Genomic DNA, 18,905 nt, shown 5'->3' on the forward strand with positions numbered 1-18,905 from the left:
CTTCTTCCATGTGGGCTTTGTTGCTTCTGAGCTTGATGGCCGCTTGATTACCTTCAAGCTTTTAAGACCCCAGATGCTATATCTTTTGATAGCCGAGATTGATTGGTTTTCAAAACTTGAAACCAGCATTACATTCCTGGGATAAGCCCCACTTGGTCATGATGATTAATTCTTTTTATATCTTGCTAATATATTGATAAGGATTATCTATCTGGATTTGTGAGCGTCAGTGGTCTGCAGTCTTTCTTCTTCCCATTCTTTGTTTTTGGGGGGTTTTTTGTTTGCCTTGTTTTTGTTTTTGCTTTTCAAATTGAATAGCACTCTTCTATCTTCTGCAATAGATTGAATGGAATTGCGTTGTTAATCCTTTTAAAGCATTTGGTCGGATTCTCCAGGGAAACCATCTGAGCCTAGAAATTGTGTTGGGGGGAATGTTTTCAATTAAAAATTAAATTTTAAAAATAGTTCTAACCCAAACCAAACCCACTGACATTGAGCTGATTCCTACTAAGAGCAGCCACGTATCCAAATGTCCCGAGAGTGTAAATCTCTGCGGAAGCAGGATGGCTTCATCTTTCTCCTGGGGGGAGACTGGGTTCGAGCTACCGCTGGCCTGGCAGCGGCTGTGCAGTGTGTAATCCACTAGACCATCAGTGCCGATCTCAAAGCGTTATAGGGATGTTCAAACAATCTACTTCATGCGATGTGAGCGGTGGTGACTCAGACTGTCTAGGATCTGGTCTGTTGTTTCAAACTGCCCTGTTCACCTGTGTCCTATCTGCTCATCATATCTGCCTCCTGACCTTTCTGCTGTCTGCAGGATCCGTAGTACTGTCTCCTCTTTCATTTCTCACACTGCTAATCTGTCTTCTTTTTTCCTCAGCCAGTCTTAATAGGGGTTTGCCCAATTATTTGTTTATCTTTTCAAAAGCCGGCTCTTTGTCTCACTGATTTTTTTTTTCCTCATTGCAATTTCACTGGTTTCTGCTCTTATCTTTCTAGTTGGCTTGGATTTACTTTGCCCTTTGTTGTGGTCAAGGTGGAAGCGGGACCTTAGATTATTCATTGGAGATGTCCTGTCTTCTCCTCTACGTACATTGCTATACATGTTCCCCTTCACGCTGCTTTAGCTGCTCCCCCAGCTACAGTCTCAGTGGCTTAGAGTTCCAGTTTCACTCAGTTTGATGTCTTTTCTATGGAGCTTTCCCTTTGGCCCACAAATTACTTACAGGTGTATTATTTCATTTCCGAGTGTTTGAAATCTTCCTCTTTCTGTTATTGATTACCTTGGCTGGTTCTATTTTGGTCAGGGAACACTGTCTGTATGATTTGGAGTCTTTTAACCGTGTTGAGGTTTGTTGACTGGCCAAGGGTGTCGTCTGTCTCATGTCTGCCTCTCGGGTGTGTGAAAAGAGTGTGTGTTCTGCTGATGTTAGGTGGGTGCTCCATAAATGCTGATTGCGTGATAGAGTTCTAAATTTATCCCAAGAGTTGGAGAATAACTCTTTATGTGTTGAGATTAACTCTTGATGGTTATGCGATACCTTGTCTTTGCCAAAGGGTTCAGAGTGAGTGATTTAAAATCCTGCTAGGGCTCCACCCCGGAAGCCTGTGAAGTCTTGTCACAGGTGGTCGGTCCTGCCAGGGGGGTCTTTGCAGGTACAGCCCCCTCTTGCAGACTCAGATGGTGGAGGCTCCAGTAACTCTATGGGCGTTTCCTGGATGACACATCGTTTTAACAGCTGTGACAAAACATGCTTCTTCTTCTGCGACTGAAGACATGAAGCGTGAAATCCAGAGGGATGTCTGGAGTGCGTGGTAGCCCCCTTTCAGGTGGCTGGCGAAGGAATAAGATCCCAGTGGGTTAGTTTAGCTTGATGACTTGAGGTTTCTTTTTATGACGTTAGTGTATGTTCATGATAGAACACATGTAAGATACAGGAAAGCCAAAATGAGAAAAGTATCTTACGTCATCCAAGCCGGTTGTCAGCAAGCCATGCCCTGCTCCTGGCCATCCCGTGGGTGGCCGTCAGTGTGGAGCTGTGCTCCATCGGGTGTTTGATTGGTGGAGTTGTGGAAGTGCAGCACCGGACCTTTCTGCCGAGGCACCTCTGGGTGGCCTCCAGGCTGCAGGGTTTGGGTTAGCAGTTCAGTGCCTTCGATGTTCACACTACCCGAGGGCATCTATGTATCATCATATGTAATCTGATAACTGAAAGATTACTATTATTAATCTGTAATGCACTTTCCCAATATGTTCTCAAAAATGAAAGCCATATCCCAGTTCGAGAATTACTTTTCACTTGAACCACAGACACGAATATTTTCCAAGATACTATTTCTAAATAGCAGAATATTTGGGGGGGAGGGGGCGGTGGACACACATCAAATAGTTCATGGAAAAATTCCATAATTCCTGAATTCAGTTTTCCATGACCTTCCCAGAACCCCTTGACGTGATTCCACAGCAGAGATGGAGCAGCGCTCGTTAACCGAGCCCCCTCTACAGACACACAGGTTATGACCGTTCCCTGAGGCTATCAGCCTCCTGATGAACATCGGTCTTTTTGTTCATATGTGATCACATCCTAGAAAGAGGGACACCCTGGGCCAGGGGGTACAGATATATCCAGCTTTTGAGCCCCCCCGCCTGCCAGATTGGACTCATGCGATTTTGTTTGTTGGATTGCTTCGGCAAATTTCGCTCTGTCTCTTGTAGAGGGTTAGGTGTGAGTTCACGCAGAAGATGCAGGCACTCAGAACTCAGGCTTGCGTCGGGTCAAGACATTTTCGGGCAGGAACGAATGGCCGACGGGAACCCAGAGCAGTCTCCGTTCCCAAGAGTCTGATATTGTTGGGCTATGGATGGCTGTCTGGCGCGTTGTGTGTCAGGAGCAAAGCACGGATGGCCCTGCCCCATCTTCAGGATCACTGGGGAGCTCGCACCCACTGCTGTGGCCATGGTGTGCCTAAGAAGGCCCATCTCCCGACCCTGCGTGGTACAATGCTCGGCCGCAGTCCGCAGCATTTCCGGGAGCTATTTCCAGAAGGGGACTGCTCTGTCTTTCTTCCTAGCCACCTGAGTGGTGTTTCCAAGAAGATCAGGACTGTGAGCCTTTCCACCACCTGACGAGGTAGCCATTGGGCATGACCAGGAAACAGGAAGGCAGGTGATTGATTGTATGCAGTCTAGGACGTGAACCTTGCAAAACCAGCCGCCCAGCCCAGTTTTACAAGCCAGGCAACCAAAGGACAAACTGGCTTAACCGGGCCAGCATCCTCTCGGTGGCGCCCGCCATGGGAACACCGTGTGTTTGAACTTGAGCTATGCCCTGCACTGACTTTGTCATGGCAATTACCACCCATAAAATGGACCGAGGCACCAAGTGGAAACCTCCTACGTGTGGCAGCCCCAGCCCACCAGCGTTTATAGCTGGGGCCAGCCATAAAGGACACTAGCCTGGACATGCTTCTGAGAGACCATTGCAAGCACAGGCCCATGGGACTGGAACAGTCACGGAGAGACGGGGCGCTGGAAGGCGAGCAGGAAAGTCGCAGGCCCAGAGGAGCCCCCTGGACACCTGACAGTGAGGCCAGTGACCCTCCAGGTAACCTAGGCAGCTTTTCAAGTCACGTGTCAGAGCCGTGGCCCCAGGAAGCACAGGATTCGGGCCAGGGAAGCCCGCCAGTGTTGGCCCCTGCCCGCATTCCACCTGTCTTTCTGTTCTTCGTTTGCAGAGAAAGAAGAACTGATGCAGACCATGCTGGCCCAGGTGGCGGAGCAGTTCTCCAGGTAGAGCCTCTCTGGCCCATACTGGCATGCTGCCAGGAGGGGTGGGGTGGCCTCCATTTGGATGGCAAAGGAGGGAGCCTTGCCCCAAGCCTGGCAGGAAACTGCCTGCTGTTGTTTCCCTACTGCAGCCAACTAGAGCGGGGTCCAGAGAGGACACCCCTATATATCAGAGACCATAGGGTGCCCTTGTATCAGAGACCCCAGGCCCTCCTGGATCACAGACCCCAGGGCCCCCTGGACCACAGACCACAGGGCCCCTGGACCACAGACCATGCCAAGCAGGTAGTCAGAAACTGAAGCAAGAGCATTCTCTCCTTGCTCTCGGGTGGCTCCTCTGGCCACCTCTAGGAAATGACACCGTTTGGGTTTTTTAAATAATAGTGATAAATAAGAACAAAACCATAAATCTCTTTCCAAAAAATCAAATATTTTCACGGCACAAGTCAGGTTTTGAAGAGTAAGTTTTCTTGCTGAGGCCCGGTGTCGATGTGGGACTTCCTTCCTATTCTGAGCTCCCGTGTGGAGTCTGAGGTAAAGATGTTCTGTTTCTCAGAATAATGTCACGGCGTCTGTGACTCCCCTGGTGATTAAAATAGGGGAGCGGGCACGATGGGAGCTCGGGATTTGTTGAACTGAGTGGATCGATGTCCTGAGAGAGCAGGTGTCCCCTGGAAGGTGGCCTGTGCCCAGGGGTGCAGGGTCTGCGGGCTGGGACGGCCTGAGCTCAGAGGAACCACATCCTCCCCGCGTGTGCACCCCCAGCCCAGAGTGGGGCAGGAAGACGCACCCCTGCCGGCGCGAGCCGCTATGCCCTCTCTTGGGGGAAATGCCCAATGATATGATTTGGGGGTGTCTGCCTCTCCCTCAGCCCCCAACATTGTAAGCTCCTGATAAGCAACTGGTAGCACCTGTGCCCACCCCAGCAGTGGCCCTCTCTCGGTGCCCCCCCCCCATTAGGAATTCGCCGGGCCTTTGCTGGGGGCTCTGTAGATCAAGTGTGTCTCACCTCTTTCCTCCGTTCCCAGGGCGTTCAAGATCAACGAGCTGAAGGCTGAAGTTGCAAACCACCTGGCCACGCTAGAGAAGCGAGTCGAATGTGAGTGGAACTTCATTTCTAGGCTTTCTTGCCACCTTAGAACAGTGGCCCCTTGGCGGCGGGTGAGGGGGAACGAGGCGGCAGGTAAGCCTTCCCTTCCTGCAATGCTTAACAACCTGGGCTGGTAACAAAGGTGATGAGGGTGGCGAGCCAACAGGTCCGATGTAGAAGTAACAAGATCTCGCAGTCAACCCTGTCTTGAGGATGCCCGAGTCCCAGCTGAAAGCTCAGAGCATCCCCAAGGCAGCCAGCCCTCTTGAGTTAGGCTCCCTCTGTGGAGTGCCCGTGTGTGTGTGTGTGTGTGTGTGTGTGTGTGCTCTTTACATAAATGACAACATGCTCTACCTGCCCACCCCCAGCCCACACCCTGCCATCTGGAACGTGTCCACAAAAACGGATCCCCGTGGTTTCCACTCACCACTGAGGGACCGTGGAAACACCGCACGTTCAGTGGAGACCAGTGCTGCCAGGTCTAATCCAGTTACCAAGCCCCAGGGAACCCATGGCCAGTTGCTCCTCTGCTGTTCCCCTGCCCCCTCCCGCAACAAAAGGGGTGACGTGCCTGACTTCCACGTGCCTCCCGATTCTGGGCCCAACTCACAGCTCCACAGCCAGGCAAGCCGTCGGCCAGCGGCAAGGCCGCCGTCGACCACGAAACAGAGGCCACGTCACTCAGCCTGCTTCGAAGGCTGGCCACCCGCCCTGTGTGTTAGAGTGGCTAGAGGGTGCCTGGGGTTCTTCGCTGATTTCTCACTCCTCTGGGGTGAATTTGGACCTCTAGCTCGAATCTTTAGGTTAGCACGTGGGCAGCTCCCATCTAGTAAACAGGTCACTGTTCTGAATTGCGTGTCTCTAAGACACATGCAGCAGTGAACCCTGATCTCTCTGCTGGGTTATCAGCCCATTTGGCAATGGGCTGACTTTGATTCTCATGATGAACGGGGTTTGTGTAAGGTATATATTGAGTCAACCCCTTTTGAAACCTTAAAAAATTCCAAAAACCCTCATGGCCCTCATGACATCGATGCTGATTCACAGCACCCTACAGGGCAGAGTAGAACTGCCCCTGTGAGTCTCTGAGACTGCCACTCGGATGAGTAGAGAGCGGGACGGCTTGCTGGTGGTTTCAAACAGCTGACCTTGGGGTGAGCGGCCCGACGCCTAATCACTTCTCTACCAGGGCTCCTTTTGAGACATGAAAGAGATTAAAAGAAAGCTGGAACGCAGAAGCAGGGGGTGGGGGTGGGCAGGGGAGAGCCATGCTAGCCGTGGGAAGAGTGCCCGGAGCAGAAGCTCAGAGAGACGAGGGCCTGCCTCCACAGCTGACAGAGATGACCCGTCCCCGAGAGCCAGCACCCCGAATGTAGACATCTAGCCCCCAAAACGGTGAGAAAATAACTTTCTGTTCCTGAAAGCCACCCGTTTGCAGTATTCTCCTATCACAGCACTAGGTACTGAAGACAGTTACACATTTAATACTCAGAAGGGGACTCATGAGGCTGTTCAAGGGCACAGCGTGGCCAAAAAAACCCCGCTGGTTTAGATTCCTATGACTTGCTGAATGTCTCTCTCGTCATTTGAATTTCTTATAATTCTGCAAAGGGGAAAAAAAACATGAGGACGATCCAAAAGCCAGTTCCATCTCAGTAATGTGAAACCTGATATCTGTTGTAATATTGATGCACTGTACTGGTTCAATTGAGCTTCAAAGCAGCTCTGTTTCCCCCTCTGGATGGTGAGTGGCCAGGGAACAAAAAGGTTAAACGAGCTGTCCAAGTCCATGCAGCATATTAGAAACCGAATCAACCCAGGCCCAGTGTCCGGGGCCCTGACTAGCAGCCCTCAGCCCTCTTGCCCTGTCTGATGGTGGCATGCCCCTTCCTGCACACCTGCTTGCCAAGAACCGGGGATCACAGGTGGACTGCAGACACAGGTGAGAAAAGAGGCTGACCCACCAGGCCGGGCCATTGCAAGCAACAGAAAGACAGTGTTTGGGGCTCAAGGACTGTGGGCAGCTCCAGGACCACCTTGAGGGCTTGTTGTGGCCGAGAGCAGGAATGATGCCCGAGATGCTGAATTCCGAGGGTGGCAGCATGGCCATCCTGCCTGAGCCCAGACACTGCCAGAGTCCCAGTGGTCCCCTCGGCCCTCACAGCCCGACTATAGCCATAATGCCACCTCTCCACATCACTGGCTTCTGATTTAAAGGCAGGAACAAAGTGGACCCTGGGCCCATGCCCTCCCTGCAAAGGAAGTCTGGGGAAGTACGTGCAAGGGAGTTCTGTGGCTGCCAAAATACAGCACCACGAACAGAGTGGCTTATAACACCAGAAATGGATGCTCCCCCTGTGCTAGAGGACAGGAGTCTGACAACCAAGTGTGGCAGCACCATGTTCCCTCTGAAAGCTCCAAAGGAAATTCCTTCCAGCTCATGGTGGCTCCGTATTTCCTTGGCTTGTGGCAGCCTCATTCCAGTCTCTCCGTCCACCTTCTCCCCCGTTTCTCTTCTTGGGACACCTGCACAGGCGCTCCCCGCACGCCAGGATGATGGTACCTTGAGATTATTAAGTTAACTCCATCTCCAAAGAAGGTCACATGCACAGGGTCCAGGGATTAGGACCCGGGCAGATCCTTTTGGAGAACACGACTCAACCAATGACCAGGTCCCTGGGTGACATGAGCAAGTATGTGATTGACGACTGCCCTGAGGGTTACTGGTTCAAATCCACCCAGTGGCACCAGCGAAGAAAGGCCTGGCAATCCGCTCCTGTGGAGATGTCAAGAAAGAAAAATCAATACCCTGCCGTGCAGTCGTGGCCGACTCAAAGCAGCCCTACGGAACAGGGTTGGACCACCTCTGTGGATTTCTGAGACAGTCCCTCCTTGTGGAGTAGAAAGCCCCACCTTGCTCCCACACTGCCGCCGGGGGTCTCCAGTGTGGCTGGCCTTGCAGTGCGCAGCCCAAAACGTAACTGCTGTGCCGCCAGGGTTTTATCTGTCACACACCGTCACCGTGAGTCGAAATCGGCACAGTGGCAGGTGTTTTCCTCGGCTCACAACACAGAACAAGAGGTCTTTCCATCTGTCATGCAGGGAGACCAGCTCAGCTTCCCACGGAGCAGGGATGTCTTCCGATTTGGGCAGGAGTGCTGCCAGAGAGTGGGGAAATTGTGCTCCCAAAATCAATCCCCATCTGCCGCAAGAGAAGCGGAGTCACCGTAGCAAACCCCAGCGTGGAAATGCCCTGCCAAGGAGGGCTCCGGTGCTCTGAGCTCCCCGGCCCCAGCGCCACCCAGCTTCTTCCGGGCTGCTTTCTTCTCTCAGTGCCCACCAAGAAGCCAGCTTCACCCTTTGCCACAATCTTCACTTAAAACGTTCATAGCCGGCCGGGGCGACAGAAGCGGTCCAGGTTCCCATGCGGGGGAAAAGGCACCCCACTGGGCGTGGTGTGTGATCCCTGGCTGAGATGCGTGGTTATTTTGTCCTCTACTGTGGTGGCACAGCGAGTTACAGTTGGGCTGCTGACCCCAAGATTGGAGGATCCAGCCCACGTGCTGCTGTCCAAAAGAAAGACGAGGTTTCTGCACCTGTAAAGACTCTTACAGCCTCGGAAACCCGCAAGGGACGGGGGTTTGGCTCTGCCCTATACCTTTGCTGTGAGTCGGAATCAACTCGAGGCACTGAGTTCGTTGGGGGTTGGGAATTTTCTGTAGCCATAGTCCCTTCTCGTCTGGCCTGCCTGGCGCTTGGAATACTCCAGACTGGACTCTCCCCCAGGAGAGATGTCCTTCCTCTCGGGCCGTGCTCCGGGGCAGAGATCAACCGGGGTAAACCGCAGCAGCATCGCTTCATCCCACTGAGCCCCGGCTCACGGCCCTGGTCAGGCACCCCCACTTCATCGGCACAGATCAAGGCTACTGGCTTTTTGCTAGTCCAGTGCATCTTTGTCAGTTTTGCTGATTTCTAAAGCCTGGCGTGTTGCAGTGAAGTAGGTCCTAACTCGGGGCGACGCTGTGGGTCACAGAGTACAACTACGCCATGGGGTGTTCTTGTCCATGATCTCTCTGTAATCGGATTGCCAGGCCTTTCTTCTGCTGTGCAGCTGAATGGGTTCAAACCTCCAATTGATCTGTTAACATCGAGCACAAGCAATGCTGCCCAAAGACTAATGGCTAGCCTGACTAAGGACCAGGAACTGGGAGGCCTGGGCGCTGTAGAAATTGAGTCTCGGGGAGCATGGGTCCTGAGGGAGGGAGAAAATGAGGGCTTAACAGCTGTGGGATAGGCAAGGCACGGGTAGTGGCCAACTGGGGCTGAAGCAGTGGGGTTCCCCCCAGGTGCCAGTCCGCTAGTGCCAATGCCTGCCGTATACATGGCTAGCTCCTGTACCCAGGATGGCAGGCTCTCCTCCTCCCTGAAGACCACCAGTCTTGGAGGCTTCCCTTTCCTGGTCTTCTGACTGACCCCTAGCTGGTCTCCAGCAGCATCTGATTAGCAAGCTGGCCAGGCTGGACTCCTAAGTATGGACCGCACTGACAAGACGCGGTGCTGGAGCCCAAGATGGGGTGACTGGGCCTGGCAGGGACCTTCAGCCACGTGGGGAATTGCCCATCTGAGGTGCTCGGAAGGTCAGTCCTGCGCCTGCACAGCTGCTAGAGACAAGCAGGCCACTGCCCCAGCAAGGCCTCTGGGCATGAGCCCCAAGCTGCGCTGCCGTCCCAGGCTCAGAGACAGCCACTCATACAAGCACATATGAAAACACACAGAGAACAAATGCATCTACATATGCATGCCGGCACACATACAAACACAACTCACAGCCACGAGGTCGCTTCTGACTCAGAGTCGCTCTATGCAGGGTTTCTGAAACTAAATCTTTACAGAAGCAGACAACCTCTTTTCCCCATGGATCGGTGGGGGTTTGAACCACCAACTCTGCAGCTAGCCTCAAATGCTAACACCAGGGCCCCTGTAAACACACACAGAGACCTGTCAATGCTCGCAAACATATGTGCTCCAGCACATGGCATGCACCACGCATATACATGTGCACATCTTCACACATATAAAGACACATTAATATACATATACACATATTGTAGCAGTTACATAATCTCCCCTCAACTTGAACAACGTGGTAGAGTCTAGCCTGCCAATCAAGTCATAGCCAAGGAGGTCTCTGTGTGGGCCTGGCCTTCTCCTGAGGATTCTGGGAAGTCCTGCTCTCCTCTCTGGAGGCGGGACACACACTCTCTCTGCTGGACATTCCTGTTGACAAGATACATGGAGCCATGTAGATGGAGCCAGAGCCCACACAGCCAGAGCTGGAGGAGCCACGTGGAGACCCACGCCAGTGCTGAGATACTTCCACAAGACTTCACCCACTGGCCTGTGATCTTCCTGCTTTCGGCATCATTGCATGTGCTGCGTGAGTCTGTAAGTTATGGACTAGTATCAGACATATGGGCTAATATCAGACTTATGGACAAATACTGGACTTATGGACTTGAGCCAGACTGGGTTGAGATATTTTCTTAATATATAATTACTCTTGGATATAAACTCTCTCTTACACACATATGACTATCTCTGGATTTGTTTCTCTAGTCAACCCAGACTAACACACATCCCATATGCAGACATGCTCACATTACATATATGAATCAATGCACACGGGGACATATACATGTATAATCAACATGTATCTAAATATAGAGATATATACAGGTACATGCACATAAGGATACGCATAGATGCCTGCATGTATACTCACATACACACGCATGCAAATACCCAGGTCCAAACACATGTTAACACCCAGAAACACACCCATGGATCCTCGAACACACACCTACAACCACCCACATATAAACATACAGAGGGAAGTGCGCGCGCACACACACATACGCACTCATGTACACACATCTATGTGCACCCCACCTACACACACTCAGGCATGTGTACATCCCTCCACACGCTGCTCTGTTTGGTACATGTGAACATGGTGAGCGCTTTCGGCTTCTCAGGATTAAGCAGGCATCCAGCTGGAATGGCTGTTGGGTGCCGTTCGGTCAGTCCTGGCGCACAGCGATCTACATACACCAGAGCAAAGCACCGGCCCGGTCCTGTGCCGTCCTCACAGTTGTTGTGATTGCTGAGCCAGGGCTGCAGCCACTGTGTGCCTCCCTCTCCTTGAGGGGCTCCTTTTTCGCTGCCCCCCTGCTTTACAGAACAGATGTCCTTCCCCGGGGTCTGGTCTCTCCTGATATGTCCAAAGCGGGTAAGACAACATCTCACCATCCTCACGTCTAAAGAGCTTTCTGGCTGTACTTCTGACAGGCCAGCTCTGTGGGTCTTTCTGGCTCCGTGGGGCTTTCGGTGTTCTTCAGAAGCACCGTAACCCAGATGCGTCAGTTCCCCTGCAGTGTTCCCTGTCCGTTGTCCGGAACAAGGAAGAGAGGACTGACCAGCACTTCCTCATGTGTTTGGAATGGAATTTCCTATATATTCTTTGCGCATGTCAAATCTGTCATTCTTTGGACTCAGATATCAATATAAATGTAAATCGGAGTCTCTCCGCTTCTCTAGATGCATTTCCAAAGCCTTTCTGTAAATTCTCTGCCTGCTTCAAGGAGGCCGGGCTTCCCCATAGGTCAGAGGTCATTTTATAAACAAAGAGCACAACTGGGCCTCATGTCGCTTCCTGGTCGGACATTCAGGCTGCCCAGAGCTCTGTCCTCCCTTCCTTCCTTCCTTGTTGGCTGACTGGCAGCTGGACAAGGCGGTGGGGCTAGGCCACAGGGCAGCCCTGCCCCATCCACCTTTTGTCCCTCTGCCCCGGACTGGGCCCAGAACCTAAACATTACCACATGAGCCGGGCTCAAGATGACCCCTTGGGGACAAAGTTCAAGCCCAAAGCCTAGAGAGCCGAAGCCAAGCCTTGCTTTTCCTCTTGTGGCTGGAAAACAGGCCTTATGCAAATTCTCCAGTCAAGCCCCTGGAGGAGGTGCTGCCACACAGCAGGATTCACACCGCTCATAAGGGATGGTCAGTAGCTCCACGGCTGGAGGGACGCCCTGTGGCTTCCTCAACCAGGTGGACAAAGAACTGCTTTGCTCAGCTCCTTCCTGCCCCCGAGTCCCCACCCCTGAAACCAGTGTCTCCCTTAGGAAATCCCTCTGAAGGTTTTCCTTCACAGCCTACGATACGCAAGAGGTCGATCCAGAAAGTCCAAGAAAGGATCGCCCAGATTTTCCAGAAGATTCTAAAGCTGCAAGTCAGTTTGTCTGAGGCTCCATGCCTAGGTAGGAGAAGTCAGCAGGGAGCAGCGTTGGGCTGGGTGGAGAGCCCTGTTTCACTTTGGGACAGGGGATCCCTGCCCAAACCAAGCTCACTGTCATGGAGTTGAGGCCGACTCACGTCAACCCAAAGGACAGGCCAGAACTGTGGGTTTCCAGGACAGCAAACCTTTCTGGGAAGAGAAAGCCTCACCCTTCTCTGTTAGAGTGACTAACTCTGTTAGAGTTTCCGGCTGCTGACCCGGGCTTGGCAGCCCAACGCATATAACCCACTCCGCCAGCTGAGCTCCCTGATCTAAGATGTAGGTGCCCACCTCGGTCTAGCAACGGGTCTCGACCTTTGGGAATCGAACGAACCTTTCACAGGGTCACCCGATTCATCACAGTTGCAAAATTACAGTGATGAAGTAGGAACGAAAATAATGTTATGGTTGGGGGTCACCACAATGTGAAGGGTTGCTGAATGAGGAAGGTTGAGAACCACTGGTCCAAAGTCCTAGGCAAACCAGTGGGGGCGTGCAAAGCTAGCACCTGTCTCCATTCTCGAGCCCCCTGGTCACTGCCTGTCCAGGTCTTTTCAGAAACACAGTCGGAGGCCGGGGAGTCCTGAGGGTTGGTGTCTACACTGCCCCGCCCCACCCCCTTGGGTCCCCCCATACCAGAGCACACAGATTTCTCTAGTAATTAATGATCAATTGTCGTCATAGAATTGCATGTGCTAGACCTACCTGCAAATTGTGTAACTGTAATATTTCTTAGAGTATATGACTGCTAACCACAAAATTATCTTGCAATGTCTAGTGGAATGTCAGGTAATGATTTACCACATTGTTAGTTGCAACGGCATCAGCAACCAAGCAGAAGCCTTTTTAAAATTATTCTCCTTCTTTTCCTACAAACTACTACTTTGCCCGCAAAAAAAAGAATGATAGGTTCATAAATACTACTTACCCCAATCTTGTAGCCAAACTACCAAAAAATATTGACAAGATCAGCAACTCTAAAATCACAGGCAGCAAGGAACACCACAGCGTGGGCCTGCCCTTGCAGACGGAGCACAGGGTATGGTTGGAGGCATGATTATTAGTGGGTGATAAAGACAGCTCTGCCCCGAACACGGGATTAGCATGGAGTTTCAGCCATGTGAGCATGTTGAGGCCATGTGTGTGCGTCTGGGTAGACTAGACAAACAATGCCTAGACACTCATGTGTATAAGAAAGAGCTTTATAGAAAGAATAATTGTACATTAAGAAAACATCTCAGCCCAGCCCAGATCAAGTCCATAAGTCCGATATTAGTTCTTATGTCCAATACCAATCTATAAAGTCTTCTTCAGATTCATGAAACACATGCAATGACAATGAATGCAGGAAGATCACAGGCCGGTGGGTGGGAAGTCTTGTGGATCCAGTGGTGTTGTAAGCATCTCAGTGCTGGCAAGGGTCTCCACGTGGCTTCTCCAGCTCCAGAGGTCTGGCTCCATCAGCCTCTCTCCATGTGTCTTCTCTGCAGGGATGTCTTGCAGGTGTCCCGCCTCCAAGGAGGAAAATACAGGAGTTCCCAGAATTCTCAGGAGAAAGCCATGCCCACACAGGGGCCTCATTGGCTATATTCTGATTGACTGGCTAGACTCCACCCCTACACTCTTAATCCTCAAGTTGACACCAGATTATGTAGCTACCATACATACCATGGAAGCTGGACTGACGCAAAATGTTTCTGTTACTACACCTGCAGTGATATTATTATTTTAAAATGAGAAATTGCTGCTGAACCACAGCATGGAAATTCTATAGACAATCATTTTGGTGTTACTCCCTCTGACAGTGTGACCCAGTGTGATCGGCACTCTTTACACCCCTCTATTGACTTGACTAGGAGCCCTGGTGGTGTGGTGGCCTAGGCATTGGGCTGCTAACAGCAGCAAGGTCCGCAGTTGGAACCACCAGCTGCCCCATGGGAGAAAGATGAGGTTTTCTACTCCCAGCAAGCATTACTGTCTGGGAATCTACCAGGGGGGTCTGCTCTGTCCTATAGTGTTGCCCTGCGTCAGAACGGCTTGGGTTTGGGTTTGAGTGACATGACTATGCCCAGAGCCCAGCTCCTGGCATTGCCATTCTCTTTCCTCCGGACGAGGGGGGTTGGCTGGCATGATGCTATGAGAGAGCGGTGGGACATTCTGAGAGGCAGCTAAAGTCCAGGGAAGGACCAGGCCTGAATCTACAGTGCAGTGACTTACCACCCCCTCCCCCACCCTCGTTCCCGCCCAGCTCCGTCAGCCCATGGCATGTTGACTATCTCCCCTGTCAATTAATGCACAGCATCTGCCATCTTATTACTCACCCCCCACGTCCTTAGCGAGTGGTCCCTTCATACGCATAATGACCGTAGATTCCGAATCTCGGGGGCCCCAGCAGTGATAGTGCACGATATAAACGGGATTCAACGTCTCTCGGTGAATGACCAGAGAAGCGGATCTCAATGGGGCTCAGGGTGGAGAGAGGCAGACCGCATGCTCATGCACGCATCAAAACCCACGAGCCAGGAGAGTGGCCATCTGCTGACAGGGGGGATGGCTGTGCCTTGCTGTGAAGCACAGCAGGCCACATGATCTCACCCTTGGCCTGTGAAAATTAAGGTTGGGTGAATGGCCACAGAGGAGTGGACACTCAGGAAGAGGGCAGAAAGCTGGGATGATACACACAGGGTTATTTTCGTAAGTCAGTCTACAGAGGCGCTGTGCTTCCATTTCCTGTACTGTCCACATCGGTTGGTTCTATAGCTTATGTCCAGGAAATATATATTTGAAACCTAGTTCATTGAACCCTGGATCTGGGAATGACCAGGCACAGCTCCGCAGCCCAGAGTCTATGCTCCATGCCCCAGTCTCTTCCCCGGCCCAGTCAGTGTCCAGGTGAGAGTCCACCCAACATGGCCCGCACGGAGCACCAAGTCCACTCTCTTTCTGGAATACTCTGCCCTCGTGTGTCAACAAGATTGAGCGCCTTCTCGCTACGGACGTTTGAATGTGCATGCATGCGCTCAGCTCCTGGTAGACCCCACCTTGGCATCTGTTGAGTGGGTGAGCAAGTGAGTCTAGCGCAGTGGTTCTCCACCTTCCTCATGCCGTGACCCTTTCAGACAGTTCCTCACGTGGTGGTGACCCCCAGCCATAACATTATTTTGTTGCTACTTCATCACTGTCATTTTGCCACTGTGATGAGTTGGGCGACCCCTGTGAAAGGGTTGTTCAACCCCCAAAGGGGTCGCGATCCACAGGTTAAGAACCGCTGGGCTCTAGCGCATCCCAGGAATGCCCCAGAGACACACACACCTCCCACCCCCCTACCCCCCACCCCCACCTAGCTTCTGGAGACCCAGATGCAAACTGCAGGGGTGTGTGCTATGTGCTTTTCCTCAGAAGGCCGCTGTTGGCATGCATCAACTTCTGAAAGGGGTCCCTGATCCAAGGAAGCACTGGCCACTCCTGCTTTCCAAGGAGGGTGTGCACTCTTGGCGGGTTACCGTCAAGTTGGCTCTGAGTCACAGTAACCTGAGAACAACAGAGCCAAGCACTGCCTTGGCTATGCTTACCTCAGTTGCTGTGCAATCACGCTGCCTGTTGAGTGCCTTCCCACCAGGGAGGGGGAGGGGAGGGCATCTCCCAGCACCAGATGCCCCACTGCTCTGCTGCGATCTGTCGGGTGTTCCTGGGCCAACCTTCCGAAGTCGATCATCAGGCCTGTCTACGACATTCTGTTGGTTGGAAGCTTCCACTGAAGCCTGTCCCCACTGGCTGACCCTGCTGAGATGTGAAGTACTGGGGGCATCACTACCAGCAGCACACATGCCCTGCCAGGACACTGGCTTGTGGGTGGTGGCCTCTTAGCGAGCCACCAAGGAAGGAGCAGGTAGGAACCTCATGATCGCCACGTTCTCCAACTGACGGTGCCCCCGCAGGAGCAGAGCAGCCGGTGGCCACTAGGGCTGTACCATCCTGGCCCCCACACATGCCCCGTGGGTTTGGTCTCCAGATTAGTTTCCTGAAGAGCCCTGGTGGAGCAACAGCTGAGCATGCAGCTGCTAACTAAAATCTTGGGGGACCCACCTGCCCAGCTGCTCCCCCAGAGCCTCCTCTCGGTGATCTGCTTCCACAAAGCCCGCTGTTGTGGTTAGGTGCCATCAGGTGTGCTTAGGTTGCAACCCATTGCAACCCTGTGCTCAACACTGCCCTGTCCTGTACCACCCTCACCATGATCCCTGTGCCCGAGCACACTGAGGCAGCCACAGTGTCCGTCCATCTCCTTGAGGGTCTTCCTCTCTTTCGCTGCCCCTTGACTTTGCCAAGCATGATGTCCTTCTCCGGGGACCGGTCTCTCCTGACAACATGTCCAAAGAATGTGAGACAAAGTCTCGCCATCCTGGTCTCTAAGGAGTGCTCTGGCCACACTTCTTTCAGGACAGACCGGTCGTCCTTTTAGCGGTGTATAAGTCTAGGTACTTTGGAGAAACAAATCCACGGCGACTCACGTATAAGAGAGAGTTTTATGTAAAGAAAAGGTGCATCACAAAAACATCCCAACCCAATGCTGCCCAAGCCCACAAGTCCAACATTAACCCATTAACCCAACACCAGTCCACAAAGTCTTCCACCTCACAAAACAGAGGCAATGATGCCGACTGCAGGAGGAAAGCTGAGTCCATGAACATGTAAGCATCTCAGCACTGGCAAGGGTCTCCACACGGCTGCTCCAGCACCCAGGGCTGCATCAGGATAGATCCATGCGGCTTCTCCTTGGGGATGTCTTGGAGGAAGTCAATCTTGCAAGCTGAAGCAGGGAACTGCTAAGGCAGCTGCACCCGATACAACCATCACAAAACAAGAGACCCGAGAACTCGAAAGGCGAGGCTTCACCACCCATTTATCCCTCCCCCTTTCAACCAGCACCACATGTGATTATCGGCCAGGCTGGCAAAATTAACTAACTCAAGCGGTCATGGTACTTTCCGTATTCTTCGCCAGAACTACAATTCAAGCACCTGGACTCTCCTTCCCATAAAGATTACAGCCTCAAAAACCTGAGGGAGCCACTCTGCTCTGTCATCTGGGGTCGCTATGAGTCAGAATCGATTCGACGGCACCAACAGCAACCTGAGGGAGCTATAGATAACACACGATCCCACAAGGGGATGGTTTTGAAAAACAGGTGCATTTTCTCACCGTTCCGGAAGCAAGAGGTCCCAATCAGGCCACTGACGCCAGGGGGAGGAGCCCTTTTTTACCGCTCCCTGCAGGCAGCCCTGGGCTCCTTGGTCTCCACGGGATGCATGCCCCTCTCCTCATCTGTCCCGATCTTCTTATTCTGAAGACAGCACTCACAAGGGATTAGGTTTCGGACCCACCCTACTCCAGTATGAACTCCAGCGTATCAACAAGGACCGTGGGGACCAGCTGTGTCTCAACTCAACAGCCACAAACAGCAGCTGCTCCAACACGGCTTCTCAAAGACCGTCAAAGACCCTGCTTCCACACCATGTCTCGCTCGCCGGCGTGGGAGTGAGGAATGGGATATCACTTTGGAGGGAATGAAATCCAACCCATCACAGCCCCGTGCCCTGCAACCGTCCTGGTGAGGAGAGTGGCCAGGGGCTCCCACGTGGGCACAGACAGAGCCTCTGTGGCCCGGGGCCACGCCCTCCAGACCCAGCTCCCAACCCCAGACTCCCCACTCAGAGTCTTCATCACGTGGGGTGGAAAGAAGTGCCGCACCCTGTTCCCAGCTTGACCCCAGCCACGAGAGATGCTGAAGGGCCCCAAGCTGGGAGAGCCGCTCTCCCGGACATGCGCAGAGCTGGCCACCGCTCCTCGCGGGGAGGGGGGGGGGGATGGTTGCTGGAATCCGTCAACTGCCATTGGGTTGCTTTGATTTTCTACAGAGACTCTTCACGTTATATTTTTAGCAGTGATTCGGAGCCAAGCTTAGTGCAAGGGGGAATAGAGTGACATCGTGGGTCACATCTTTTGCATAAAAATGGAGGTGTGATTACCAAAAACATAAGTATTAGATTCATCTTTTTTATGACATGGGAACAGACGCCGAAGCTAAAGATCTTTCCAAAGTGCTTACCTCTTGGCAGTGTTCCTGGGCTAAATAAATGCACCGAGTGAATGTCTAGAAGTTTGGTTCCCACTGGGGTTATGAACCACAAGGGCAGTAAGAACATGACTTGAGGGCCGTGGGGCCCCCAGAATGTTGCCAACCCTAGGTGACCGTGACCGGTTTATGCCTATTGGATGCTACGCCAACTGTGTCTCTTGATTAACGGTTCTCAGTGTGGGGGGCCTTTCAGTGACCCACTTTCTCTTCGTGAGATTTTAATCTTTGCTGGGAAGATTTAAAGCTTTTCAGACCCTGCCACTGATTTTAATTTGCAGTGTGGCCACATACACGCCCACCCCTCTCTTTTCTTTCCTTGGGATAAAAGGCTTCTTTGTCCCACGTCCTCGGTTGGCACTGGGGTAAGAGGGAGGAGGCAGGAAGTGGGTGCAAGACAGAATCCCGGGAGGAGGAGAGGGTTGAAGGCTGCAGAAACTGCGCGGAGGGAAGGATGCAGCAGTTCTTAAGTGGCCAGGACCCCGGCGACACTGACTGCCCTCACTGAGCTGACGGGGTGAATCCTGGGCAGGAGTGGGCACCATTGCTCGACACCAGGTCC

At 52.5% G+C, this 18,905-nt stretch overlaps 1 protein-coding gene across 4 annotated transcripts in view; it reads left to right on the forward strand.

Annotated features, from left to right (window-relative positions):
- PDE9A (phosphodiesterase 9A) overlaps positions 1–18,905 on the forward strand; it is a 140,587-nt gene that overhangs the window by 87,747 nt on the left and 33,935 nt on the right. For 3 of the 4 annotated variants that reach the window (XM_045284749.1, XM_013005356.2, XM_045284750.1), the window contains exons 5-6: positions 3,739–3,793; positions 4,819–4,889. In XM_045284749.1, coding sequence (XP_045140684.1) covers positions 3,739–3,793; positions 4,819–4,889 — 126 coding nt within the window. Of the gene's footprint in view, positions 1–3,738; positions 3,794–4,818; positions 4,890–18,698; positions 18,861–18,905 lie in introns of those variants that run through there. The other variant, XM_045284751.1, reaches the window with a different exon arrangement.

This window comes from Echinops telfairi, unplaced genomic scaffold (assembly GCF_000313985.2).
Source record: "Echinops telfairi isolate 266 unplaced genomic scaffold, ASM31398v2 ScPeMD7_7469;HRSCAF=8507_0, whole genome shotgun sequence".
NCBI classification, from domain to species: domain Eukaryota; kingdom Metazoa; phylum Chordata; class Mammalia; order Afrosoricida; family Tenrecidae; genus Echinops; species Echinops telfairi.